The following is a 27,482-nucleotide window of genomic DNA, read 5'->3' on the forward strand; positions in this document are numbered from 1 at the left end:
CGGTAATCTGGTGTGCCGTCATGCGACAAAAATGTGACAAAGCACATTGGATGCAGTCATGAGACTTCCTGGTAGTTCTGCTGTACTGCAGATTTGCACAGTTCCCGAATCCCTATCCACTGTTGAATTCATGTGCCACATCGTAACTTCTTACAGAACAGCCAAACCTTTCATTCTTCCGTAAACCACCTCTGACGTCCAGAGGACTGTGCTCACTTGTACTGGTCAACAGCTGTTGTCGTAGTCTATATTCGTTCTGTTACTGTGAAAGTGCCGGTTGACTTGGAAGAGTTGTGACTCCGGGAAAAAAAAAAAAAAACCCTATGAAGCCTGGTCTTTAGTAATCGTACCGTATGTGTGTCTGCACTGAGCTCCAGGGAGGCCTACTGAGGCCAGCGTTTATGAGGTCAGCGTTTCTGAGGTCTGTGTCTCTAAGGTCAGGGTTTCCAAGGTCAGCTGCTAGGCCAACTGTGAATAAAGTGCTGTGTTGGGTTGAACATACCGGTTGCATTTTGGAAGTGGATACCCAAAATTAAAAAAGGGGCTGATTTGACCCAGAACATGTCCCTGGGAGGGTCTGCAATATACAATCAAATTGAAATAAATATTTCTGGCATAAAGGATTCCCCATTGCGTAATAGGTCCACCCAGTGCATTTAGTCACTCAAGATTTAGAAGAAATCATTTATAAAGGTCGAAGATAAACATGTTCTAATTTCCTGATAACAAGCTGGGATGGGCAGATGGTTTTGGCCTATAATAAGATAGGAAAATTAAACTGAACTTTATTTAGGACATGGTTTTACCACTGCTACTCTTTATGGAGAACTGCCATGGGACCTTCAGTGGCCAGTGAGTTTGTATTTTGATCCATCTCATTTGAAAGATTTTTACTCCAATTTTATTTAAATCAAGGATGTTTTATTCTGGCGTATGGTTTCCAGTTTTTAAATGTACTCTGTAAGTTTTACAATTTCCATGTTCTTTGTGGTTGCATTGTCAAATGTACTCATGATAGCTAGTTGTGCCAGTTGAGACAGACACCCCTTTTCAAACTAGTTCCCCTTATGGTTAAAAAAGAAACTGCAGTCTGTCCCCAGGGGTCAAATACCTGACCTTCAGAACTCATATTCATCAAGTACACATATATGGAAGTCAACTGGCTTGTGTCAAATAATTTTTCAAATTAAAGGAATGAAGAACAATCGTTTAAGCATACTAGTACGGAATTCTGTTTTCAGATGCATTTTTACATTTTTGCATCCAAATTTAATCCTTGACATTCATATGCAGATACTGAATATTCTGATATTTGCTATTGTATTTTGTGTGATAATTATTGGAGGCATCTGGAGTACTATTTTACATTTCTCACAGGATACCAAATTAGCACACATATATGGGTGTAATGTTCTTTGAACAACACATTCGCAGTGTACAGCAGCAACAGGAAGATTACTCAGCAAGCAGATGTACCATTACTTCAGGAATATGTCAGTCCATCTTAGTAAAACTATTTGGTCTTTGTTGTTGATTAAAATCATTAGATCTTTATTTACAACAAATTACAATAGGCAGTTTCACAGAAACGGCTCTCCATGGCCCCACTTTTCCAATCTAACTAGAAAGCAGATAACTCCTCATTTGTGCTGTCACACTGTGTACAAAACATCTCATGATTTCTCTGAAAAACAGAAAGCGATAAAATGTCCTTTTTGGTAAACCTGACAGTAGATTACACAAATGACACGGTATAAACTTTACACTTTAACCACTGAAAATCAACTTATCCTGTTTGTCCTAATTTACATCCAGTTATATCAGACAGCTCAAAACAATGCACACGCCCACCAACACTATCCTGTTAAATGAATGACAAAAGAGGAGAAAAAGAATTCACCCATACGAACTGCCTTCAGAAGACTCTCTTATAAGAAAACAGAACACGCCTGACCTAAAAATGGCAGCATTTAGCTTGCAAACGAACATAAGCAAATTCCTGCCAACGGGAGAGAGGTGACTGCTGATAGGCTCAGCACACGGATTCCCGAGCAGCGATTGGACGCTGCGATCTCCCTCGCCGTGTAAAGAGACGACTCTGGCTCTTCCTATTGGCCGAGCGCCAAAGCGGAGATTAGAACACCTGGAAGCTCGGAGTGAAGGGTTTTAACAAGGCTGATGGGAAGGGTGTGCTGACAAGACGTATTGTGGCTGTCTATCGAAAGGCAAACGTTGATGTGGGGGGGGGGGTTACATTGAGTGGTCCTCTAGATTAACCAGCCACCCACCCAAAACAAGACTTACATCCCAGCAGAGTTAGTTCTTTCCAGTTTTGTTGGCAAGAAGCCAGCCCCCCAATGTGCTACTGTGTAAAATGACAAACCCAAGATTGTTGCACACACCAAGATACTTGCAACAGGTGCTCCCACTGCAGCCCATAAAAAGTAGTGTGAACTGAATCACCTGGCAACCCATCCCTCTGACTAAACCACAGGCGTCCTTTATAAACACTGACCAATTAACACTCCAAATGACACATTTGCTGTCCAGTGTTGTGGGTGAAAAAAACATAAGCAAATAAAAACTAAAGAAGAAAAGCATATGCTGCTGGCAACTAATCCTTTTTAAAGTTTCCTTAAAATGCGTTCTGCAGTAGATTTTATACATTTTTTACACGTTTCAACAGCTGTGTGGTTCTAGAACAAACCGACAACAGGAAATTTAGCCCTTCCCCCAGTACAGGCTCATTAATCTTTATCCTATAGACACAAAAGTGATGCGAACAAGCTTCAAGTGCCTGGCTGAACAAAAACAAGGGGAATAATAAAAAACAAAAAAAAACACAGTATGAACACAAAAAATGAACATGAACAATCTCTGAAAAGGTTAAAGTTTACACTAAAGCTTCTGGCTGGATGGCAGAACACTGCGTGCAAGACAATGTAAGGAAACGGAAAAAGATACACACAGGTAGAGCCCACGCCTAACTCCACAGGTTAAAGAAAGGCACAACTGCACCCACGACCAGCTATGACATCAGTTCAGTTTCACAGCTGTCACAAACGGACCAATCAAATTCAGGGCAGACTGACAGTCTGCTTCTTCACTAGCTTTACCATTAAAAACAAAGCATTTGCATTTAGAATCAAGACATTTTCAAAATCCATACAAAACAAAAAAATGAATAAAATCCAACAATGTATTAAACAGGTTCTCCTTTTTATGATTATGACTAAGGGAGGAGAAAAGACAAAGGGGGACGAAAATCCATCAAAAAGGTGAACATCAGAGGATACGCAAGAATTATTTGGGGTGTTTGGAAGTATCAAGGAATCAAGTCTCGAGTTATCATCACTAAGTTATTAACACAAGGATCCGATAACGGCACCACTGAAACCGCAATATGTAAGGAGTTTGTGACCAACCCTCCTCGTCCTCTTAAAAAGTGCACCAATCACCACCATACCGATTCCAGCCGTCCCCCTCCATTCTGTACCAGAGGTCACATCCACCCGAGTTGCTCTACATCACTCCTCCTGGAGTCCATTCAAGACATCCGCCTCAACAGTCAAAGCCGGCTGGTTTAATGCTGTAGATTTCATCTGACCAGTACTGATTGCCTTGCGCACAAACGTCTTTAGGAAAACACTCACGCACCGATTCGTGTGCTCGAATGCGTGGCTGATTCAGTCTAAACTGTGGAGTCTGTTTTCTCCCAACCCCTGCCATTAGGTACGTACAAAACTCTGGCAGGGAGCGTTTGGGAAGTGGGGGGGGGGGTCAATCCAACAGGTGCTTCCGGGACCCCATGCGGGACCGGTTGGAGCGCCGGATGTCGAACTTTGCGTCCCTGCACCTCTGACACACGTACGTCTCGGGGACGTTGGACTTGCGGATTTTGGCACAGGACAGGTGGATCCAGGTGTTGCACTGGTTGCACTCGATCATGGCCCGTCCAGCGAAGGGCTTCATGCAGAAACAGGTCACCAGGTCCCAGGAGTCGTCGTCTGTGAGGAGTCAAGGCAAAAAAAGCACAACAGCACAAGTTACCTTTACATGTTATAGTTATTATTATATATGCCTTGCATTCTAGATTTATCATTATAAACAACTTTGTTTCTTCCCCATCACTTCAAGAGGGCAGACAGTAGCACACTCATACCCACAAGACCCTGCTGTCTTGAGACCACCTGCTGGCCAGTGCTGGTACTGCAGCCACTGACACAGTGGGGACGGACTGGGCACACCCTGCAGACTGAAACTCCCCCCTCCCTGAGCAGCGCTATGACCTACTATACAGCCCAACGGTCCCACCATGGAGTCGTCATGGACACAGTCAGCATTCCACTCAGACTGGACAGCCACCACTTCAACGATAAATGACTTAAGCTGGATATGCCACCAGGAAGCCCAGCCACACGACTTTCTAATTAATGACCACCAAACTCCTAATTCCTGCAGGTATGTTACTGACAGGCAACATGCACTGGATGACGCTCATTAACCTGAACTGGTAATGTCACATAAGCCATGGCCATAGACTGAACCCACTCTACATAGACTTTAACCCTTTGAAGAGCAGGTTTTTTTTGGAATGTTTTTTCAAAATTCTAAGTCAGTGTCCTAGAATTCCATTGCTTCCAGTCACCAGTGGCGACTGTGACATCAGCATTAGAATGTTCGGTTAGGAACGTTCTAAGCGCACACGTGATCTTACACCTTAAAGGGTTAAGGGAAAGGCGAGTGCATGTACCCGAGTCGACCATGATGTCCTCATCGTCCTCAGAGCCGTCCTCATCCCGGAACACCACCTGCTTGCCCTGTCGGATCACAGTTCGTTTCCCGGGCAACCCCTCCACCTTCACCGCCACCCCCTCGTCCTCGTCCTCATCGTCATCCTCATCTTCATCCTCCCGGGCGGCGGCCCGAGACTCCAGACCTCTGGAGGTGCTGGGCTCCCAGCAGGGCAGCTCCGCGTCCGGCTCCTCCTTGCAGCGAACGGCGAATCCGGGCGTGTCCGGGGCGAAGCGCCCGATGGGACTGGGCCCGAAGCCTGCCGCCGCCCCTGATCGCCCTGGGTCAGGGGTGCGAGCGTATGGGTCAGGGGTGTGCGTGTGCGGGTCGTGGGCGCGCCCGTACGGGGTGGAGGTGCTGAAGTCGTCCTCGGGCTCCTCCTTGATCGGCCGCCCCGTGAAGGGCGGACTGGCCTCGGGTTTGACGGTCGGCGGCGGCGGCGGCAGCGGCGTCCTCGGCTCCCCGCCCTCCCTCCTCCTCAGCTTCTTCTTCTTCTTCACCTTGTCGGTCTTCTGCCTGCCGTCCAGCAGGAGGCCCGAGGGCTTGGAGCGCTTGACGGGCGCAGGGCGGCCCCCCCCGGCCCGCTTCTCCGGGCCCTGCGGCCCGCTGCCGAAGCTCTTGCACTTCTTGGGCCGGGGCGGGTCGCTGCCGGAGGGGGGGTCGCGGTCGTGGTCAGGGTCGCGGTCGCATCGCGGGGTCTCCCAGCCGTCGCTGTCCGCGGTGCTGCCAGTGCTGTTGGGCGGGCTGGAGCTGCTCCTCAGTGGCGCCTCCTAGGGGGTGAAAGGGAGAGGTGTTGTTTGAGCCCGCCAGTCACCGGTTCGTGGCAGTGCTCCAATCACATCGGTGTGAGCACACATACACACACACGCGCACGCGCACACACACACACGCACGCACACACACGCACGCGCACACACACGCACGGCGTGGCGCGGGTTCGAGAGCGTGACGTGAGCTGAAATGCAGGCCGTGACAGAACAGCACAAAGCGCCATGCCGTTCACTCGCTAGGCTGAGTGTGAGATGAGCAAAGCCTGCCCACTCTCTCCTCTATCCCTTACACTTTCCCCAGGAACTACTAAACACTCCACAGCCCGTTTTCAGCCTTTTTACAGCACAATGGTACAGTGCAGTGCAACTTCGGTATTCCCCATTTACGACAATCAATGAAATTCTGAGCCTAGCTGCGGAGCATAACTACCATTCGCTATTTTAGCATTATTAGCGTTAGCGTTTTCAGTTCGCTAGCTGCTCGATTTCCTTTGCGTCTTATCACTTAGCTAGCCAAGCACTTCACATGTTCCTCAGTTATCCAACACGACAGCTGAATTCACATGTGCCTACACAAATAGAGGGGGGAAAAAACGATAAAAACCTCAGACTCAGATCTTCATCATCTTATGTTGAAGCATTCAAAAAAATGTGTGCTACTTAACAAAACTGGCATTGTGTGTAGTCATGTTTTCAGCAGGTCAGGCGTAGGTGATACCGTGTGAACACCATGGCCGCTGCACGCCCTCTGAGGTACTTCCCCCCCCACTAACTACTTTCCTGTGCGAAACCCTGCAAACTCTTAACAGTGCCTCCAGCTAACTTGAGTCAGAGCTAGCTATAACCAATGTACCATTTCAATCAATTAAAACTACCCGAGACCATTGGACACTGGCTTAAAAACATGAACGAATAAATCATAGTCCGAAAGATAATGATGGAGACATCAGCACAAAATTAGTAAAAACTCCCAAAATAATGTTCCTGAATTGGGTGATTAATTAGGCTGATGTACCATACGAGGTTAAACATAAGTCTGAAGGAGGATAATGACTCCAATGCTGTAACAGAGCAGGCCCAACTTTACCCAGCAGCCTCACTGCTTGTGTTAATACTGCACGGTACATGCCGAATAATCTCACATCAAGATCGGCCCCTTCTAGTCAGTTGCGTCTGACCTTTTGGGTGGATTCGTGGTGGAAAGCAATGGTGTGAATGCTTCAGCCAACCCTGATGAAACAGAGGGGCTAAAATACATAAACTCATCTGCACTGTCACCATGTGCCACGTAACTAATGACTTGCGTTACTGACCGATAGCGTCTCATACTGCAAACACCCTGGACATAAAGAAATGAAGGACTGCTAATTAAGCACATTTGCCTTACATTTTTACGCGCGTAGCGTTCGTAATAATTCCAACGTTTAGCTCTAGCACCCTAGCTGTACATGAGAAACAACCCAGGAAGTGACACCACATTTGAGACAGGGAAACAAACAAAAACACTTCAGTGACTTCTCATCCACACTCTCTCTCTAGCCTTCATTACACACAAAATACTACATTGAAAAATGTTCCAGTACTAAGGCAGGGCTACTCTTTGAAAGCAGAACCAGGTGGACGTCTTTACGTGTCCCACACAGTCTACTGTTACGCTGCCAAAACTTCCACAGTCCCTAAAATATATTTGTCACACTGCATGTCCTGTGTGAGAGGGCCGACCCGCTGACCCCCCCACCCCCCCACTGCAGGGGATTCTACAGGACAAAAGAGCTCTGCTCTCATCAGCAGTCTGACCCGGGGGGTCAGGAGTCCACGGTGACCTCACGCGACCCTACATGACCCGGTAGCAAGCGGCACGACAAATCGCCTTCCCCACAGCTGAACAATCACACGGCAACATTTTTAGAACAACTTAACCACCTGGGTGGAGAAAAAAATATTTTAAATTGCTACGCAATCACATTATGCTGCTACACACTGCTTCATAATACAATGGCATTTTCAAAGGATTAAAAAAAAAAAAAAATTATAATTTCAGTAGAGCCACAAACACAAAACTCAGCAAGCGCTTGCTTTATAATTAATACTGAAACAGCGCAATAATGCAATAAAGGCCAGAATTAGCATTTGTGATAGGAAATGTTTCAGACAGATCCTACAGTGATAGACCAACAAAGATGGCAGAGCATGGTACATGCTAATGCCAAGTCCCCCTGTTAAAGCTGAATTACAACAGCTGCCATTGAAACTGTCATCTCCTCCATCATCCTGGTTCTTACACCACACAGTCAGCTCCACGGCTATTTTTACCCACAACTTTCTACAACATCGTGGGTCTCATATTAACTACTCACAACTTCCAGGATCAACCCACAAGCACTGTGGACTTGTGAATGACTTCTGAAAAGTTAAAAATAACAGCTGTCACTAGCTTGTATTTATTCCACAGCTGATGCAATCTCCAAATTTAACCTGGACCGTGGACCCACACACTACAAGTGACTGTTTACTACCAGACGTGAGCACAGTGACATGACCATAACAACAGTTACAACAATTAATAATAAGATTAAATTATTATTATTATTATAACTACTACTATTAACCTGAAATAGATTGGCAGCCTGTCCAGGGTGTAATCCTGCCTCTCGCCCAATGCATGCTGAGATACCCTGCCCAGGATAAGCGGGCATAGATAATGGCTGGATGGATGGATGGATTATTACATTACATTACATTATAGGCATTTAGCAGACGCTCTTATCCAGAGCGACGTACAACAAGTGCATAGGTTCATGATGTAGAGGTGCAAAAGAAACACGAGAGTGAAGTAAGGATCGTAGTGCCAGAAGTGACCACATCGATCAGGACTCCAACCCTGTAGAGTTTTTTACTTATTACTTATTACTTATTAATTACAGACATCGAAACACACCGCCTCCTCTAAACACCGATGAAGGAAGGCGTGGACAGATCCCGGAGCGCGTGCCGGATACTGTGCGAAGGAAGCGAAACTCAGGCCGAGCCAACAGGCCATAGAGCTCCAGAGATCCTCCTGCTCTTCTCCAACCCGAGCGTTTGACTCACAGGGGTGTGTGACGCGCCCACAGTGCAAGCTAAACATGGCCGCGCCACAGGGGGCGCTACAGTACACAACATGGCGCGGGCATGGGGCAATGGGGCAATGGGTGAGCCCGGGGGGCTGGAGGGTCCCTCTTACCCTGGGAGAGGGGCGGTCCCTCCAGGGCAGAGAGGAGGGAGGAGCAGAGGCGGGGGCGGCAGCGTTTCGGGAGGCCCCGCCCAGCCGCCCACGCTCCAATCTGTGGATAAAGCAGAGCAGAGCGACAGTGGCACAGAGCAGGACCACGTGGGACAGACACAGATCAGGACCGTCGGACACACACAGAGAGCAGGCCTGCGGGACACAGAGCAGGCCCGGGTGGGACAGACACAGAGCAGGACTGCGGGACACAGAGCAGGACCGGGTGGGACAGACACAGATCAGGACCGTCGGACACACACAGAGAGCAGGACTGCGGGACACAGAGCAGGACCGAGGGGCATAGAGCAGGACCGAGGGGCTTAGAGCAGGACCAAGGGGGACACACAGGGAACAGGACCAAGGGGGACACACGGAACAGGACCAAGGGGGACACACAGGGAACAGGACCAAGGGGGACACACAGGGAACAGGACCAAGGGGGATACACAGGGAACAGGGCCAAGGGGGACACACAGGGAACAGGACCACGGGGGATACACAGGGAACAGGACCAAGGGGGACACACAGGGAGCAGGATCGTGGGACACACACAGAGAGCAGGACCACGGGGACACAGAGAGAGAGAGCAGGACCATGGGGACACACACAGACAGCAGGACTGCGGGGGGGACACACAGAGAGCAGGACCGTGGGACACACACAGAGGGACACACGGAGCCAGATCGCGGGACACACAGACATGAGGCCCGTTTGGGCAGACAGTCCCGGGGCGATAGTCCCAGGGCGATAGTCCTGGGGAAGCCCCCTTGGGGCTCACCCTGACTCCGGTGCCAATGCTTCAGTCGCTCAGGGCCGATCACAGCCTCTCTCCAGGGCTCGCTTACCGCTAAGCCTGCAGGGTCAATCCTTCCGTTTTCCCATTAAAAATGCCACATTAGATACCTTTTCATGATGCCATTTTTGTAGCAGTAACGATTCAACGCATTTGCGGTCTGCAATCGCTCCTCTGCATGCGGTTTTCCACCGGCGGTGTCAAAAGCGGAAATCCCGCCAAGTATTCAACTGCGATGAAGTGCGCAAAGGAACTTCCACGCCGAAAGCGAAAATCCAGAGAGTGTCTTTAAAATGAGGTTTGATATGCTGCCCAATGTTACCGTGTCAGACGTCATTGTTGGTTGTGTCTTCTTTCTCTTTCAAAATACGCTACCGCTAGATCAGAAGAAAAATTGGCACTCAGTGAACTGCTTTGTTTAAAATGGAACGCTGATATTTGAGGTGCAAAAACAAACTCTTGTGACCACCGGTCACCACAGGTGTCGCCAAATCCACCAAAACTGAAAAATTACAGACAGACGCTTTAAACAGACAGGCTCTCTCTGAAAACCCAGCCATTACTTGCATAAAGCTTTTCTTGGAAAGTCCCCCACCAGCTGATGTCTGACACCCTTTAGCTCTGCACCCGCCCTGAACCTTATAAATACCCAAGACTGAACAGCCTTGACCTCCTCATAGGCTGCACAAAAACCCTGGTGCTACCATCACCAGGACCAAACACATCTTTATCTCAGAACCCCTACATACTGGCTCCTTCAGGACACGCATGAAAGTCACTGCATTACACAGCTACCGTTACCATTCCCTGGCCCTGTAATGCTTTCACTGCTGCTGTACCACCAGCCACAATTCGCCTCCCAGCCAGAGTCTTCTGACACCGGCTCATCCACAGCATTCCAGACCAACTGCCATTTTCTGTCTTCCTACTACACCAGCCACAATTCACCTCCCAGCCAGATCCTTCTGACACCAGCTCATCCAGAGCATTCCAGACCAACTGCCATTTTCTGTCTTCCTACTACACTAGCCACAATTCACCTCCCAGCCAGAGTCTTCTGACACCGGGTCACCCAGAGCATTCCAGACCAACTGCCATTTTCTGTCTTCCTACTCTACACACCCACTACCCTCCCCCTCCCCTGGTTATCCACTGCAAACCAAACCTGTCCGTGGAGCTGTCTGTCATTTCCAGTGTGGCACAACTGTCTACAGCTAAATCATAGCAGGTGAGATGGAAGGGCTAGACTTTCTGAACTGACACAGACATGTGATGTTTGTCCAGCACATCTGTGCATGTCAATGCAATTTAAGGGAGTTATGTCTTTTCTGTAGGTACTGTGAAAATGTAGCATCTGAACACTTGTATTGAATAAAGATTTCTCAAAAAAAAGTTTTTACATGTGTTCCACTTATCCCAACACCTGGACTTTCCACATTTTAGATGTTATGAAATGTGACTGAAATGAGCTTGAACACATGTAAAGCGCTTTTTGATATGTGGACTATGCCTCAATCCACTACAATTTAAACTTAAGACACTGAAGTTACAAATGTAATGCATTGCTTGAGTGTGAATGGGAGTGTGTGGACCCCATACTGAACTGAAGCAGCACATTCTGACTGAAGCCACCTGTTGCACAGTGGTGCACTGACTGATATACTCATCAAGGCTGCAGAGAAAACCATCTGAAATCATCTACAGTGGAAAATAATTGACCACACATTGCAATAAATTATAGTATTTCTGCCTTGTTTTACTTCACTTTGCACTTTGATGAGTGCTATCCAGTTTGAGATCTCTATGCTTGTTACTATTTGGGGGTTTTATAAAGTACACTTTTTTCCCAGTCATTTTAAGGAACAAATATGCTGAGTAGGTTGCCATATTCAGACCTTCAAACGCTCTTGGGATATACTGTAATAAAGATACCTTCTCGAGATATTTGCCTGTACCTCTGCTTCTGAGAGTTCCACAGAGCAGACAAAGGAACCCAGCTTGGTGCTCTCCATCACTGAGAGACCTCCAAGCTCACATGCTCACACTAGTCAGCCACTCCTGTATAAACTCAGACAGCATGGATCTCTACATTAGCTAAGCCTGTGCTACAGTTTTACTGTGTCTTACACCCATGTTCCAAGACACCTTTTTCACATTGCAGCATTGCTCTGTTAGGTATGAAATTTCCATTGGCCAATAACACCTTGTGTATTATACTCCTGGCCCCTCCCCTACCTGGTACTTACGGCACCTTTCCCAGTGCACTCCTATTAAAATGGCCCTCTGGGTAGCGTTGGACCACCCTGTTCCTAGGCTCTTTTTAACATGGTTCCGGACGGGAGCAACATTGCCACAGAGGAGGAATAAAGAGTTATCAACGGTCTTTTGTCCTTGCTTGTGGCCTGCGGCAGTGAGGAAGGCACTTTGACAGCGATACGAGGTTATGACACGGGAGAAGGCTCTTCACTCACCTCCTGAGGGTAGGGGATGTACCCGGCGTAGGCCAACACGAAGGTGCAGAACTTGTTAAAATCCTCTACGGTCCGACGGCGTTTGAAACTCGGGCTGTAGCCCTGCAACACAGAAACGTCTATTAGAATGTGCAACAACAAAAAAATCATTCAAGTAGGATTACTCATTAAGAAACCGAACTTGGAGCTAAATTATCTTTCTCCTTACAGCTCTTGTGGGGCACCTAATGATGCACCGTACTTCAGTGCAACAGCTGCCAAACTGAGGCTCTCTACTGGTTCAGACTGGCAAAGTCTTTAGCGTGGCTATTCAATATCAAAGACTGCCTGTTTCACTGTGACATGTGCCACAAACCAGCAAAAATCGAAGTGAGGAAATAAGGACATGCCAGGATTTGACCTGCGCTTTCTCGTATTGATCACGCAATGTGTGCTCTGCAAAGAAACGCTTTCCAGATACCTCTGGCTATAATGATTTCTACAGAACTTTGAGCAAAAACACAAATATTGTAGGATACCTTCAGACCATTTCAAAGGTTATGAATGGGAACAGGATCAACAAGCGAGTAAGAACCAGAAAGGGCATCAGAAGCATCATTTTTGGCCACTGACCAGTGACCACAGTGCATATACAAGAAAAAAAAAGGGGGACTGCTCACAATAGGGAATTCTGACATGTGATGCCATTCAGACATGCATTAAAAAGATGTCAAAAAGAAACAAAGCAGGAGACTTTTTAATCACTCGATTCATTTTACATGGCACCATTTATCCCTTACATTTTCCAATTATGATTAGCTAATTAGGCCAACAAATTATATCAGCACTGCTTCATCGTTTATGTTTGGCTCATAAGAGGGTGTAAATGCTTAAACCCAGAACTACTCAGTTGTTTTGAAAACTCCTGCAGGAAAATATTTTAAAGCACTTTAATCACATTAAAGTGTGCAAAGGCCATGGTGGGGACAGTGAATCTGAAAGAACGCTTGTGAAATTCACAAAAATGCTGCCCTCCAGCAAAGCAAATTGTACGAATCGGTGAGAATTAGCCATTACCTTTTCAAGAATGTCTGAAAATACCAAGCATGAATGCTGAGAGCGTCCATGGTCCGACACCATTGCGTTTCACAAATCTCTAACATACAACCCCTTATTATATAAAACCTTCCATAGATAGGAATCAGCAGCCTCTTCCATTCAACCAGGAAGGTGAGGAACAAAACACGCCAGGAACAACTATCCAGCCATTAAAGAAGGAATTTGTGAATTTAATAGCTCTTGCATAAACCCCAAATTCATTTCATCCTTCTTTAATGAGAAACATTGAAGAAGGACGAAACATTTCGAGGAGCCAATCACTTACTGTGATTTCCCATTTTATGTTGGCTCTTCGAAAGTCAAATATGCCCTGTTGCTGCCTGAACAAAATCCAATTATAATTCTTTCACTTTTTTAACCGAGTTTTTATTATACCTATTCTTGGCAGAGTGTTTTTTTTAAAATTCATGTCTGTGTGCGCAGTTCATTAAAACACTTAATCCAATAAAGCGGTGCAGGTAATAACTCGTTATTTTTAAGAATGACCAAAACATTCTGTAGGATAACAGATCTTGTCTGTTCACACTAATTATTAGGTATGTACACTCCTGGGCAAAAAAAAAAAAAAGAGAAAAATGGGCCAAGCCCAAAATGGCAAAAAAATTAAGCTTTTAATGGTCTTAACAACATATCATTGGTCAGAAAATCAGTAAGAATTAAACAAATGCACTCCTGAGACCTCCTGTGCCACCATTTGCTCGTTTATTTTGCTGCAGTGAACTGTTTGGGGAAAAGGTAGAAACAGGGAAATTCACTTATACAGTAGACAAATTAACATAATGTCAAATAAAAGAGTCATGTTTTGTGTTTGGTCGCATATCATTTGCATGCCATGACTTCCTGATGTCTGTGACCTATCAACATCATCAGAGACTGGATATCTTATTTTCAGGTTGTCCTTCAAGCAATACAAAAACTCTTTGCATTTGAATGGATCTCTATGGGAATTGGGGGGTGGGACTAGATTCAGCTGTAAATTATGCTGATACAGTATGGAACACATTTGTTGGTTAAATGGCTTTAAGTCGTCAAGGGTCTAAGGTATCAAATGAGCCTCAAACCACCGTGCTGCTGCCAGATATGCAGTAGATACTACAAGCATTGTTTCTCCTGATTAATTTTCCTGTTGAAAAAATGGAATGGAAAAAATATTGTTGCCCCTTTTTTTGCCCAGGAGTGTACTACCAGTAATAGCATTACCGTCATCAGCAAAACTATTACCAAAGCGTATAAAACGTAATACTGGATTAAACAGTAGGCATATATTTGAAGAAAAATCACAGTACCCACGATAATTTACTATGCACGCGAAACATGATTAACTTTTGGCTGTCACTGTCCGTTTCCCATGTTCCCAAATTGTTATTTGCTTACTCGTAAGATCGCTTGATTCGCTAAATAAGTTGCAGGTCTGCCGGCTAGCAGCTGCATGTTATCCATTTAAACAAGCTGGATCTGGTTGTTGAAGCATGTCAGGTTACAGTAAGTAGGCTAACTCAAGGCTAAAACAGCAGCGCCTCAGCGGAGAAACGAACCCACATTATCTTTGAGCATACAAGCCCAGTCACACTAGTTCACCTTCAAAGTGCCAATAGTTCGTGTTATCCAACAGGCTAGAATTCTTATGATGACAAAATCTACTTAACCCAGTAAACTCTTCGTCCAATGAGCGCAGCTAACGTTGCAGGAACACACAGCGTTTGAAACAACGGAGTTAGTAAGAAAGATTTCCTCCATTCTGTTTTCATAGCCTCGCTATCAGCTAGCTCGTCGTCATTCTTAACTAGAGATATTGTGAGTGTGAGGATCGAATTAAACGGACACTTGACTCTGCTAGAAACGTTACGCATAACCTGATTTAACCAACCCTGGCTAGTGCTAACCAGCTTTATTAGCATGTCATAATAATAGTCAACCTAAAAAACACTAGCTCCTAATAGCTACATATTTGCTTTAGTTGACCAGTTTACCTTACTAAAAAAACAAGCATTTTAACGTTCAACGCTTTCAAAAACTTTTGAGGGTCCTAAAAAACTAGTGAACTATACTGCTAGCCATCAAAGACTAACATTTGTTTTTTATCAGAACAGGCAGCTGACCGTTTCAGTGATGGTGGCATAACTAGCGAGTTTTTAATTCACAAGCCAGAATGACTTCCGAGTTAATTGTCAAGCAGTTATCTATGGGACAGTTTCCCCCGAAACCTTTAGCTATTCAACAGCAGAGTATTTAGTATGCTAGCTATCAATCAAAAACAAGATGGCGCTTTTATGCTGCTGGGTAGCTAGTTAGCCATTAGCTGCGAAACCAACGTTAGCCACTGCACCCCCTTTACCAAAACCCTGATTGAGCAACGAGGGAAACATAACATAGGACGGTTACATTTTGTGAAGACCAAACAATTTATTATGGGCGTATATGTCCCCTAAGTTCAAACAGAGTTGTCAATGAAAGCCAAATAAATAAAAAACATTAGTTAAAACATTAGCAAATACTTTTGACAGTGTGGTAAACAAGATGGCGTAATGTGCAATAAGAATCCTGACATCGAACGATTACCAAATACTGTTTGTGCAAAATGTACCAATAATAGTAGGGAGGGCAAAACGAAGCTTTAGAATGTCGCCAGCAGTGTATGCGCGTGAGCTTGACAATACATTTCTCACAGAAAAGGTCGTTTGTTACCTTTTTTTAGTTCATTACAGTGGTGATAGAAGTTACTAGAATTAAGTGGTACTGTGCTGTTAGCCTTTATTGATCGCTGTACAAGGTTAATGTGAAGTACCTAGCACAATCTGACAGTACTAACCCATAAAAATATACTTTGAATGGTACTTGGTCAATCGAACGGTAAATGTGAAAAACATTCGATTATAGTCAGCGGCACCGAAATTTTCTGTCACACCCTCGATAAACAGCAAAAGTCCCAGTAGAAGACTGAATTAAATCTTTAAAAGTTATATATTTTCTGAAGGCTTATCGATTCCGCTTGGCCGTAGTGAGTGAAACTAGGCGATCTGAGCATATAGTCGCTATGTAAATTACGTCAGAAGGATTCAGCCTTGTTGTTTGCTACCTAAACTTCACAGCACACTCAAATCCCTTAGCATGCTTGTAGCATGAAGTGTCTACTTTCAAAATCCATTTAAACCATTCACAAATGACTTGGGACTTTGAAGTTATAAGTCGGGATGTATCAAGTGTCCAGTGAAAATACTGACCTGGCTCTCAGTCAGAATTCTGAGAGAACCAACTGCCATAAATGACCGCGTAAAATCAACCAGTAAGAGTTATTATGATGTCACTCGTTCAGAACCCCATAAATGTAAACAGTCGAATGTTAAGTGAAATCTATCGGTTTTCGGTGCCGTCTGAGTCCCGATCTTATCATTGATGGAATTTTGGGAAAGTGCGAGCTAAAAGGCCACAAAACAGCCAATATATCACATTAATATTCCATATATGTACGATCGCTGTTCACAATACGTTAATTTAAGGCTAAACTGGTATTTTAATCACAATACTTATGCTAATTTCCGGAAATAATTTTTTCGATTGTCCTCCCTAATAATAGCAACAAACAACTCGATAAACTCGATAAATACCAAAGTCAACTTAACTGTGCTTAGTCTAGGAGTTTTAAAGTGACGTTAACCCCGATGTTCTTGCTCTCCATTTTTGGTGATTAACATTAGCTAACCAATGAACTGTTGAGATTAACAACACATAAATTAACTTCGCTAGATTAACCTAATGTTATCTAGCCTGCTAACGTTTTGTAGTAACCAGATTAAATCATGTCGCTTACCTCTGAACCGAATGTATAGGAAGATGACGCGTCCATTTCTAAAAACAGGTGGAATGGAAAGGATGAAGTTAATTACACACATTTAATGTTACCCATTACTGCAGTCACAATTAAACGAACTCAGTTTCGCACTTTTGCGATAGCTAGACAAACTGCCCACAGGACAAAATAACAGACCGCAAATTGGCTAATGATAGCTAGTCTCTCGATGATGAAGGACTTCGAGGAAGACCAACATTAGGTAGACTAGCTACCAACCAACTTGTCAGCGCTAGCAAGTTAAATTTAACAGTGATTGTCAGTGCATTGAGTCCATTTCTGCATTTTCAACCAAACCGGTAGTCTAACGTTAGACTACAGTCGTGAACGTTGGATATTCCGTAAACTACGACGTTATTTCACAGAAACGATACACCAAAGTAGCAAAAAAGCAAGACAATTTACACTTCCCAAACAAGTTTCAAGCTATTTCTGAAACCGGGCGAAGCTAACGTCGACTAGTTTAATGAAAAGATGTCATGGCCAGCTAGCTAACAAGCCAAAAGCTTGCTAGACTAGATAGCCTGCTAACTTGTATGGTAGCTAGACTACCTAGCTAACGTTAGGTTATGCAGACAGCTAGCTTTGGTTAAACGAACACACAGAGTTAGCTAAACTTGCTACATAGCTACAGACCAAGTCACTTTTCTACAAAGAAATTAAAATCTCACTGTTTTATGGATGGAAACGATATGCTAGCATTAACCTCATTTTACAACTACGGCTATCTAACGTCAGTCTAGCTACAACCTCTGCTTACTCTCCGAGTAGGAAAAAATAGTTTGAGAAGAACGTTAGACTACCTCTTATTGAATCCCTGGAAATATCACTGGTCATCTCAAATCACATAACAGCAATCCAAAACTAGACGTCTTTTAATCAACACGACGACTGTAACCTTTCGACACACAAGCCAACGAACGTTATCACAGTGCTGTACTCCTGACTAACTGTGTCTCTACCTAACAGTATCTCAACCTGTGACGACAGCAGGAGGCACGGACCACTTCCGATATTTACATATTATAAATATAAACAATATATTTACATATTAATGCAGTTTTTCTATTCGCACACAAGGCACAGTCGCCTCTAATTGGTTAAGATATACACAAGGCGTTCCCGCAGAAAAGAACACGTGGGCAGCAAGTGTGTGGAAGAGCCAATGAACTAGTGGAAGGAACTAGCAAAATGGTGAATTCCCCCAAATGATGCACCTTAATCGCAATCTACACGGTTTAGCATGGTGCGGAGGTTAGCGTGGCAGTGTCAGTAACATTACTGAAAAGTTTTACACCCAGGGCAGGCAGCAAGGCAGCAACTCTTCTGTCAGTCATCGGCTGTTTTGCCGGTTGTCCACCTTGCAAGATAGTAGATGCTGGTCACTTTTGAAACAGAAGGCAAGAGCCTACAGTGGACGCTGCACAGCTCTTACAATACTTGTAGCACCAAGAACATTCCAAAATGGCAGTTTCCCTGGCTGACCAGTAACCCTGGATGCAGCCGCTGTCCCTGTTTCTGAAGTGCAATCTCTCTAGATTGTCAGGCTATTATACAAAAATGTACCTCAAACTCCTTGTGTGCCTGCTGACAACAGTCACATTTAGGCCAGGGACAAAGTGTCTGGTCGGTGTCCGCATTAAAATGGTGTCACTTTGACCGACGCCATTTGAACGCAGCACTGAAATGTTGCATCGCTGCCTAGAAACCATGACTCACAGCAAGACCAATGCTGAAAGTGTGGTAACGCCAAGTTACATAGTCAACTACCTTCGCCAACTGCACATAACATCTAGGCCACAGAGCAGCTGAAATAAGCAATTGAAATCATCATTTGAAATCATGAAATCATTATCAATTGCATCATTCTTACATCTGGTATTTACTTTTAGTTTCTGGTGCCTACTCAAGACTTCTGAGTATCCAAACAGATGCAGACAGATATAAGTATGCGGAACAGGGGATCAATATTCATTAGATCAGTCATATGAATACATTGTCAAAAATGATGCATATTGTTTCCCATATATCACTTGAAAATGTACTGTGTCAAGCAGACTAAATTGAAAACAAAATGAATAAAAACATATAAAGCCAATCATATATAACCTACTTACTTAAAATGCTGTATACTAATCATTTTACTATAGGGGTTAAAAGTTATAATAAAATTGTTATCCCAGATTTACTATTTATATGGGTAATCAATGTCTAAATGTCTGCTTATTATGATTGATGGTTGCAGTTTTTTCTTGAACAGTTTATCACACTTGCGATCACTGGAGATGCTGAGTAGAGGAATGCTTTTGGTAGTATGTGTGTGCGTATGTCTGTGTAAATATTGCACATACTGTTTATAGCTTGTCACTATCTGCACAACTGTCACTTGTCATCACGATTATTAAGTAAAGACTTTTTCATTGTACTTTTTATGTGAATTGCTATTCTTGTCTTGGAATTCACCATTCTTTCCCTGCCCCGAACATTCACTTTTTTTTCTATTTAATGTTGCACACCCCATTTACCGCACCCCTAGACAGCCGGTTCGTAACACTATTGTACACACAAAGTGCATTTACATCTGTTTTTTTTTCTTCTGATGTTTAGCGGATTTTTAGGAATATACAGAATAAATTGTTGATTATATATTACGCTCTACCAGGGTTTATATGAGTCTGGTAGAGGTAATGAAAATGAAATTTACACCATCAGAGCCGATTTAACACTAAACTGTATACCTGGAATTATTTTCATATTCTTTCCTAAATTTACTTGAAGATTGCTGTTGTATTTTTATTTATTTTTAGTTTGATTCATTGATTCAAAGCTGTGACTGATGATTATGAATTTCTTCCGATTTCCAACTAGAGAACATTAATATTGTTCACTGCTGAAGTTTTTATTTTATTTTGATCATTTGTTTTCCAAAATAAAAAAATGTTTAATTATATGGCATTAAGTGTGCAGAATATGTAAATACTAAAACTGAAAATCACAACTGGTCTGTGAGTTTGGAAATAGAAAGTGCCAAAGTGTAACTTCATGTGTGAAGCAAATGATTCATTTTGGGAACACAGAGGATGAGGTTGTTGTCATTGACAAACTGGGTGTGAAACAGAGGAAAGAGAGGCAAAGAGGGTAGAGGACAACCAACTGATTGGCCATCACCAGGTTTTCTGGAGAGGGTGAAAGAGAGAAAGAGAGAGATAGAGAGAGAGAGAGAAAGAGAGAGAGAGAGAAAGAAAGAAAGAAAGAAAGAAAGAGAAGCTGCTCCATGATCTCTTTACTGAGCAGATCTGCTTTGAGTGCGAGTCAGCTATATATCAGTGTATTGACGACACTGCTGTCTGTGTGTGTGTGTGTGTGTGTGTGTGTGTGTGTGTCCGCGCGTGTGCGCATGCTCTATATATATATATATATCGCAGAGTGCAAAGGGGTGTGCAGTGTGTTCAAAGAGGAGGCGTCACAGGACCCAGACTACCCTGAGAGAGAGAGAGCGAGAACGAGAGCGAGGCACAGGAACAGCACTCCGGAAAAGAGAGAGAGAGCAGCAGCTGCAGAGTCTGTAAGTGAAAATTTCTGTTACTTTTTTTCTCTCTCTCCCGTCTGATGTTCTCTGCGAAGTCAAAACACAGGTCTGCTCTCGCTGTGTGTCCTGTTGTTTCTGCCTGTCCTTACAGTAGATGAGTCAGCACATTCTGCCGGCTCACAGAACGAGCTCGGAGGAGAGTAAACATCGCTGATGACCGAGCCTTGGTGCAGGAAGCTGCAGGGCTGAGCCTTTCAGAATCTCGCAGAGTGCGGTGAATCTGGCACCCGTACAGGAACCCTTGTTTACTTCTTACAGCTATGGCTTGTGCCTCGTACACACTTTTTTTTTGTCATACAATGCGGAAGTCAGTTCTTTGAAAGTGACATGTTTGTGTTTCATTTCATTATTCGACTGTAGAAAAAAACAAACAACAACAACAAAAAACTAGTGTTAGGAGAGGCAACCATAGTCAGTTTAGTCCAGTGAACTGCACTGGTATTTGGGGTGGGTGGACAACTGGACCCTGGCGATGTGGCTGGCTCAGTTTCAGGTATTGATGTTATTGGGCAGGGAGAGGGGGTGCATTGAATGCAGCCTTAGTTGGGCTGGGGTGGGGGGGGGGGGGGGGGGGGGAGATGGGTGGGGCCCCCACCCTGCAGTGTCCAGCAATGTGCAGTGTCCATTTTGTTACATTGAGACCCGTGCGCATCCAAACCATCGTCTTCCTCTAATGTCCGTGCGAAGATCGGTGCAGTGGTAGGGAAGTCTACCAACATTGGTGCCTCTGGCACAGTTCTAATCACCAGCCATTTTTGCACCTGGATTCCCACTGCACAGCAGCAGTGACTAAATAATTTAACTGAAACTGGAGATGCTTACCTTACTGCCACTGTGAACGAGGACTACTGCCAGCACTACTGATAGCAATAGGAACATCACAGGTAAACGTTTTCTGAATAATCAAAATGCAAATGCACTGGATGGACAGAGTAATATATAGATCTTGCTAGAGTACATTGGCTGAGAAATTGTGCTCTCATTACTGTACTGTGTCTTTAACGCCACAGCGGCAGGGACGTGCTGAGACCTTTCGAGGGGCAGTTGCTCACAGAGAGGAGAGGGAACACCGGCCTAGAACAACTGTTTCACGACACCCAGTGATTGTACAGAAAATAGTTCACCCAAATGAATGAATGAGTATTAATGACAGCAACTACAACAATACAAATGTTACCTTTTTTTTTAATGAAATCAAAGGGACACATCGGGCACTTGGGGCAAAAGGGTCAGGTGCTCAGGCACCTGGAGCCCCCCTTCCCACACCTGCACAGCGGGGTACTCCAGTGGGCTCTGTAAACACCATCAGCCCAGCCCTGCCTATCTTATGCAAATGAAGCAGTGTCACATGATCACATTGCTGTAAACTGGGTTGTCAGGTTAATAATCTCTGCACAGCTCAGTTTTTTTTTTTTTTTTTGGCTCATTTTGCTCTGAGATCACTATGTGCTCATTAATATGAAAGCTGTGAGGCTCAGTCTGCAGTGTGGTTTGTCTGTGTGTTTCTGTATATGTACACAGGTGGAGGTACACTGTCCAATTCAACAATGGCCACAAACCTTCTCAAAAACAATTGCGGAGAAGGTAAGGCAGGCTAATTATGTTTACAAAACATTAATTACGATCAAAATCTCACGTGCTGAATCATTTTTCTTTCTTCCTTCTCTGTTTTCTTCCTTATGCCATTATTTGTGGCATAAGTTCTGCATGATTGCAATTGAGTGAGAACTATCACAATATATAAATATAAATAGTGCATTGCTAAATGATTCTGAAAAGACAAATCCAGCACAATGCACCTCAATTACTCCCAGAAAGATGTTCCTTGTCACTTTGAGTCACTCACTGAAGTACATAAATGAAAGGCAGTTGTTCAGCGAGACAACGAAACCTTTGAAAAAAATTGGCCTGGGCTCAACAAACATGTCAATTAACCAGGAACAGGCCATTTGCTAGACTTGACAAGTCGCATTCCCTTGGGGTGCGATACTCTAAAAAATAGAAAACAATCTTTCCAGGAAGACATATCATTCACCGTTAATACACGCATATCAAATTAAATATAAATTTCCCCAAGAGCCTGAGGGTGCCCTTCAACGGCAGTATAATAGCTACAAAACACAACTTCCTGAAAACCGTGGGATTCTCAGATAACCTCAGAGCCTCGTTTACCGTGAGCTTGCTTCCTGTGCTTCCTGCAGAGCAGCTGGAATTCTGGGAGCTGACGGAGAACGGCGGCAGCGAATGGCGGGTGGAGGAGATGCCGGGGGACTGCGGCTACGCCTTCTGCGACGAGGCCGTGTCCAAATACTTCGCCACCTCCTTCGAGTGAGAGACGGGGCGGAGTGGAGAGGGGACGAACCCGGGGGAGGGGATGGGTGATGATGATGATGATGATGATGATGATCAGCGAAAGGTTCCGGGTTTGAAGAGGTGGAGATGAACGACAGGCGAGACAGATGAGTCAGAGCTAACGGATGTTTAGGAAAGAGCTGTGAGTGCTCAGCGGGTGCCTGAGAGAGAACTTGAGTAAGTGTGTGCGCGCGCGTGTGTCCACATGTTTGTATGTGAATGTGTGTGTGTGTGTGTATGTGAATGTGTGTGTGTGTTTGTATATGAATGTGTGTGTGTGTGTATGTGAATGTGTGTGTGTGTTTGTATATGAATGTGTGTGCGCGCGCGTGTGTCCACATGTTTGTATGTGAATGTGTGTGTGTGTGTTTGTATATGAATGTGTGTGTGTGTGTGTATATATGTTTGTATGTGAATGTGTGTGTGTGTGTTTGTATATGAATGTGTGTGTGTGTGTGTGTGTGTATATGTTTGTATGTGAATGTGCTTGTGTGTTTGTGCTTGTATGTGAATGTGTGTATGTATGTGTTTGTCTGTGAATGTGCCTTTGTGCTAGCGTTTGTACACCGGTGTATCTGAAAGCTGTGGTCTCTTCCCCAGGCTGTGTATGAAGAAGCAGGTGGTGGATCTCCTGGCTGAGGGCTTGCTGCCGGACGCTCTGGACGCACAGCCAGCTGTCACTGTGGAGGACTGGTGAGACTCTGACCTTTGACCTCCCCCAGCACTGTCACATGACATGGCCAAGCACATGCACAGCCACACAGGCCCCATTCATCACCCTGATTCCAAATGTGTGGCTTCTCTGAATCCACACCCATGAGCAGTGTGTGTGTGTGTGTGTGTGCACGTGTGTGCGTGGTGTGTGCGCGTGTGTGTGTGTGTGTGCATATGCGTGTGTGTGTGCGTGCGTGCATGTGTATACAGGTACTGTGGCCGGTCAGACTGCGGATGTACCTATCAGCTGGACGTCCGTCTCTTGGATGAAAATCAAGAGGTCCTCCAGGATTTTAAACCCGATCCTGTGACCCTGGACCCTGACAATGACGACTGCTCTTGGAAACAGGTAGCTCTGTGCCTGCCAGTCTGGGCGTCCGTTTCTCACATGCAAGCACTGTACACTCGCAAAACAATGCACGACATCATGGTAAACCCAGTAAAAGCCTGCAATCTGCAATTTGCACAGGGAGACTATGCAGACCTGGCTTGGGACCTGCTAGCTACGCCAAAGACTGAGTCTAGGAAACGGCACAGAGGAATGTAGCCACTTACTTATACAACAGGCATGAGCTGAGTCTGAGCAACACACATTAATCCAGTTCAGTGTTGGTGTCTGACTTTCTTACTCTACCTCAGTACAAAAGTGATTCTCTTTCATCACTCTTAAGCAGGGGTTAAATTGGGATTTGGGAGGTGGGTGGACCCTGAGATCCGGTGGGAGGTGGGTGAAAAGGGTACAAACCAATGAATGTCTCAGCTCAAAATAGTTGTATCTTCAATGTATTGTGCACATAATTGTATTAAGGAAAACAATGTTTTAAAAAGAATGTATACTATTGATGCAAGCTTTTACATAATATATTTCAAGTTTATTTAGTGTCATTAATGCTTAGAATTTTTTTTACCCACAAAAATAATCAGTCATCCTCCTCTTGTCCTCACTTTCTTCCTCCTTTATCCATCTTTCTTAAACTGGTGAGGCACAAAACTTTCCTTTAAACTAATCATTGATCTCAAACTGTTTTAATTAATTTTCAGTGATTAGCAACATTATTCGTGGATACATGCACTTCTTTCTCCGCACTCGTATTCATGGCAAATATCTGCAATGTGTAGATTGTAAACAAAATTGAAGTGCAGGTTTTGTTTTTGCTGGCTATTCTGAAAGCCAACATGGTAGATAATAGACTGGTGTATCTTGTTTGTTAAGTGTAGACTACTTGGTGAATAAATTTTTAACTGATTTTTTTTTTCTTTCGGATTTTTGATTGGTTGAGCGCGTAACTGGCTAGAGGGAACACATGGCCTGGAGCCAACGAAAAATGGACTGGATAGTCATAGTTATTTGCAAAACTGCCGGCCAAAAATTATTTATTTATTTACCAAAGGTGGGTGGACACCGTCCACCCATGTCCACCCCCAATTTAACCCCTGCTCTTAAGTATAGTTAATGTCTTTGCGTAAAAACCCTGTGACCTTGTAATCAGGGAAAAGAAGAAAACAGAAAAAGTCCAATATAACTGGTGGCTACTCAAATCTGGGGCGCTGGTGACAGAATAATTGGCACCACTGGAACATTCCTAGCAGTGTCCCTGGTTTCTGTGCAAATCTGGGTTGGGAAATTAGGCAATGTGATGTGATGTGCTGACACTGGAGTTTCTCCAGTGTCGTCTATTTTGCAATCATGGCCAGCTCCCCCCCCCCCCCCCCCCCCCCCCCCTTTATTTTTCTCTCCAAGGTGACGCACACGTTCTCAGACTACGGACCAGGTCTCCGCTTCATTTCCTTTGAGCACGGGGGTCAGGACTCCAAGTACTGGGATGGCTGGTTTGGGGTGAGAGTGACCGGAAGCTCTGTCACAGTGCAGGCCTGAGGGGGGGGTGGGGGTGGGGTGGGGCCTGAGGGGGGCGGAGCCAGAGACCCAGCCCTGCATGAGCTGCCGCTTAAACCACGCGTCACAATGCACCCGTAATAGATGATGTCATAAAGGACATGTATAGCCTGTGCTTTGTTCCAGCCAATCTGCAGCGTCGGAACTCGTGGCAAGATGTGAACAGTATCCCCACGCTTGTCTTGTTAAGGGTGGCAGTGCGGAGCAGGGGTTTGGGAAAAGGACTTGTAACCAGGGGGTGTTAGGTCTGAATCCCAGCAGGGATGCTGCTGTGTAGCTTTTAGCAAGGTATGCACTGTGAATTGCTTCAGTGCATACATTAGGCTGAATGAATGATAAATAGATCAAATGTTGAATGCTAGCTAAGCTTCCACAGAAAACAGTACCAAGTAAGGAATTAACTACTTTTGAATATTCCCATTCGTCGTATACACATGCTCCTAAATATACCACTGGACCCTTGTTTTTGTGTGTACACTGACCACTACCTCTACACTGCAATTAAGGTTTAACAAACGCGTATTTTAAAAATTACTAAATGTATAAAGACCTTACGTATACAACAGCTACACAATACGCAGTGTTCTCCAACTTATGTTACTAACTGAAGACATGGACCTTAACTTACTGAGTTTGTCATGGTGTAAGGAGGATGACAGAATAAACAAATAAACATACATCTGATTGGTGGCTGAATGTTTTATGCACATCCTTACAGTGTGTCTTACTGTGTGACATGCAGCTATGAATAAGGTAGTTAAAAATAATATTACTTGGAAATGGATAAAGAAAGGCTGAAAATGTGCTGACTGTAGTTGTCCCTTCCTAACCAATCGCAAGACTACATCAGCATCCCCTTCCCTACCAATCACAGCCTGCATCAGCATCTCGACCAAGCACAAGACTGCATCAGCATCCCCTTCCCAACCAATCACAGCCGGCAATAGTGCAGCTCTGTTCTGCCCCTTAGGTTATATTCTTGATTGATGAATGGTTTAAACTTGTACTTAAGCCAGTGTTATGATAGGAGGTAGTTGGGGCATTTGTTATACAAGTTAATTGCTCCATATATTCAAATGCAAATGAGGTCACCACCAAAAATACAGTGTGTCTATAGGTGGCAGTAGCTTATAATTTGATATTATTTTGATGCTGAAAATTATCTAAGGAGAAGAGAAGTAGGTTGCATTGGGGAAATTTTTTTTCCCCTTCCTTTATATAGAAGCTATTTCCTTACAGACTGTCAAGTGTGTACTCCTCTTCACTGATGATTTCACAGGGAAGACCCAAAGCACTGTTATCTTCAGTCTGCAGCAGGGGCTATAAAGTGGATTTCCACACAAAAAAAAGCACTATTCCATGCTCCGATTGCTCTGCTGAAGGACTTAGTGTCTGAAACGCATCAGCATCTTTTGTTTAATAAACGTTTTTGAACTGAAGTGAGTCACACTCCAAAGAACTGCTCCGCTTTCTCATTTTTGGATATCCCATTGACCGTGTTGTGAACCTCAGAAGGGCTTCTTGTGTATTATATCGCTTGTATATGTGGGTCGTTCTGACGTTAGAAATTCTAATCGGCGTTATGTGTTCAAGTGAAGAGAAGGGCTTTTTCAAAGACCTAAGTACAAACAGTCCTGCTGCTCTATTTAAGGACAACTCAGATGTGTTTAACAGCTCACACTGTTTGGGAAAGTAATGCTTACTTTAATAACTAACTTCTAAAAAAGTAGAATGTTCCCAGATTAGCAAACCTAAATAATATAATCTACATTATCTCAATTACTGAAAGAAAGACATATTGGTCAAAATATTTGAAGCACCAACTCAAGGTTAGGCACACTCTGATAACACACATTTGTGCTTTAGCTAAAAAGCTAGCAAAGCCAACACAATGA

At 44.3% G+C, this 27,482-nt stretch overlaps 2 protein-coding genes across 3 annotated transcripts; one reads left to right on the forward strand and one right to left on the reverse strand.

Annotated features, from left to right (window-relative positions):
* Window positions 1-1,530: 1,530 nt before the first annotated feature.
* phf13 (PHD finger protein 13) lies at window positions 1,531-18,036 on the reverse strand. Its single transcript, XM_035387766.1, has 5 exons — window positions 17,842-18,036; window positions 17,000-17,037; window positions 12,094-12,195; window positions 4,754-5,564; window positions 1,531-4,007 (listed from the first exon to the last, which is right to left on the reverse strand). The coding sequence occupies exons 1-5, from the start codon at window positions 17,873-17,875 to the stop codon at window positions 3,781-3,783; spliced, it is 1,212 nt and encodes a 403-aa protein (XP_035243657.1). The 5' UTR covers window positions 17,876-18,036; the 3' UTR covers window positions 1,531-3,780.
* Window positions 18,037-20,463: 2,427 nt separating this feature from the next.
* Window positions 20,464-26,266, forward strand: fbxo2 (F-box protein 2). Of its 2 annotated transcripts, none has more exons than XM_035387769.1 (6): window positions 20,464-20,603; window positions 22,149-22,211; window positions 22,829-22,955; window positions 23,580-23,672; window positions 23,904-24,042; window positions 25,435-26,266. In XM_035387769.1, exons 2-6 carry the CDS (start codon window positions 22,175-22,177, stop codon window positions 25,567-25,569), a joined length of 531 nt encoding a protein of 176 aa, XP_035243660.1. In that variant the 5' UTR covers window positions 20,464-20,603; window positions 22,149-22,174; the 3' UTR covers window positions 25,570-26,266. The 2 variants fall into 2 exon arrangements, with proteins under 2 accessions (XP_035243660.1, XP_035243659.1); XM_035387768.1 differs by having other exon boundaries at window positions 20,467-20,603; window positions 22,113-22,211.
* The last annotated feature ends 1,216 nt before the right edge of the window (window positions 26,267-27,482 follow it).

Source organism: Anguilla anguilla, chromosome 13 (assembly GCF_013347855.1).
Source record: "Anguilla anguilla isolate fAngAng1 chromosome 13, fAngAng1.pri, whole genome shotgun sequence".
Lineage (NCBI taxonomy): Eukaryota > Metazoa > Chordata > Actinopteri > Anguilliformes > Anguillidae > Anguilla > Anguilla anguilla.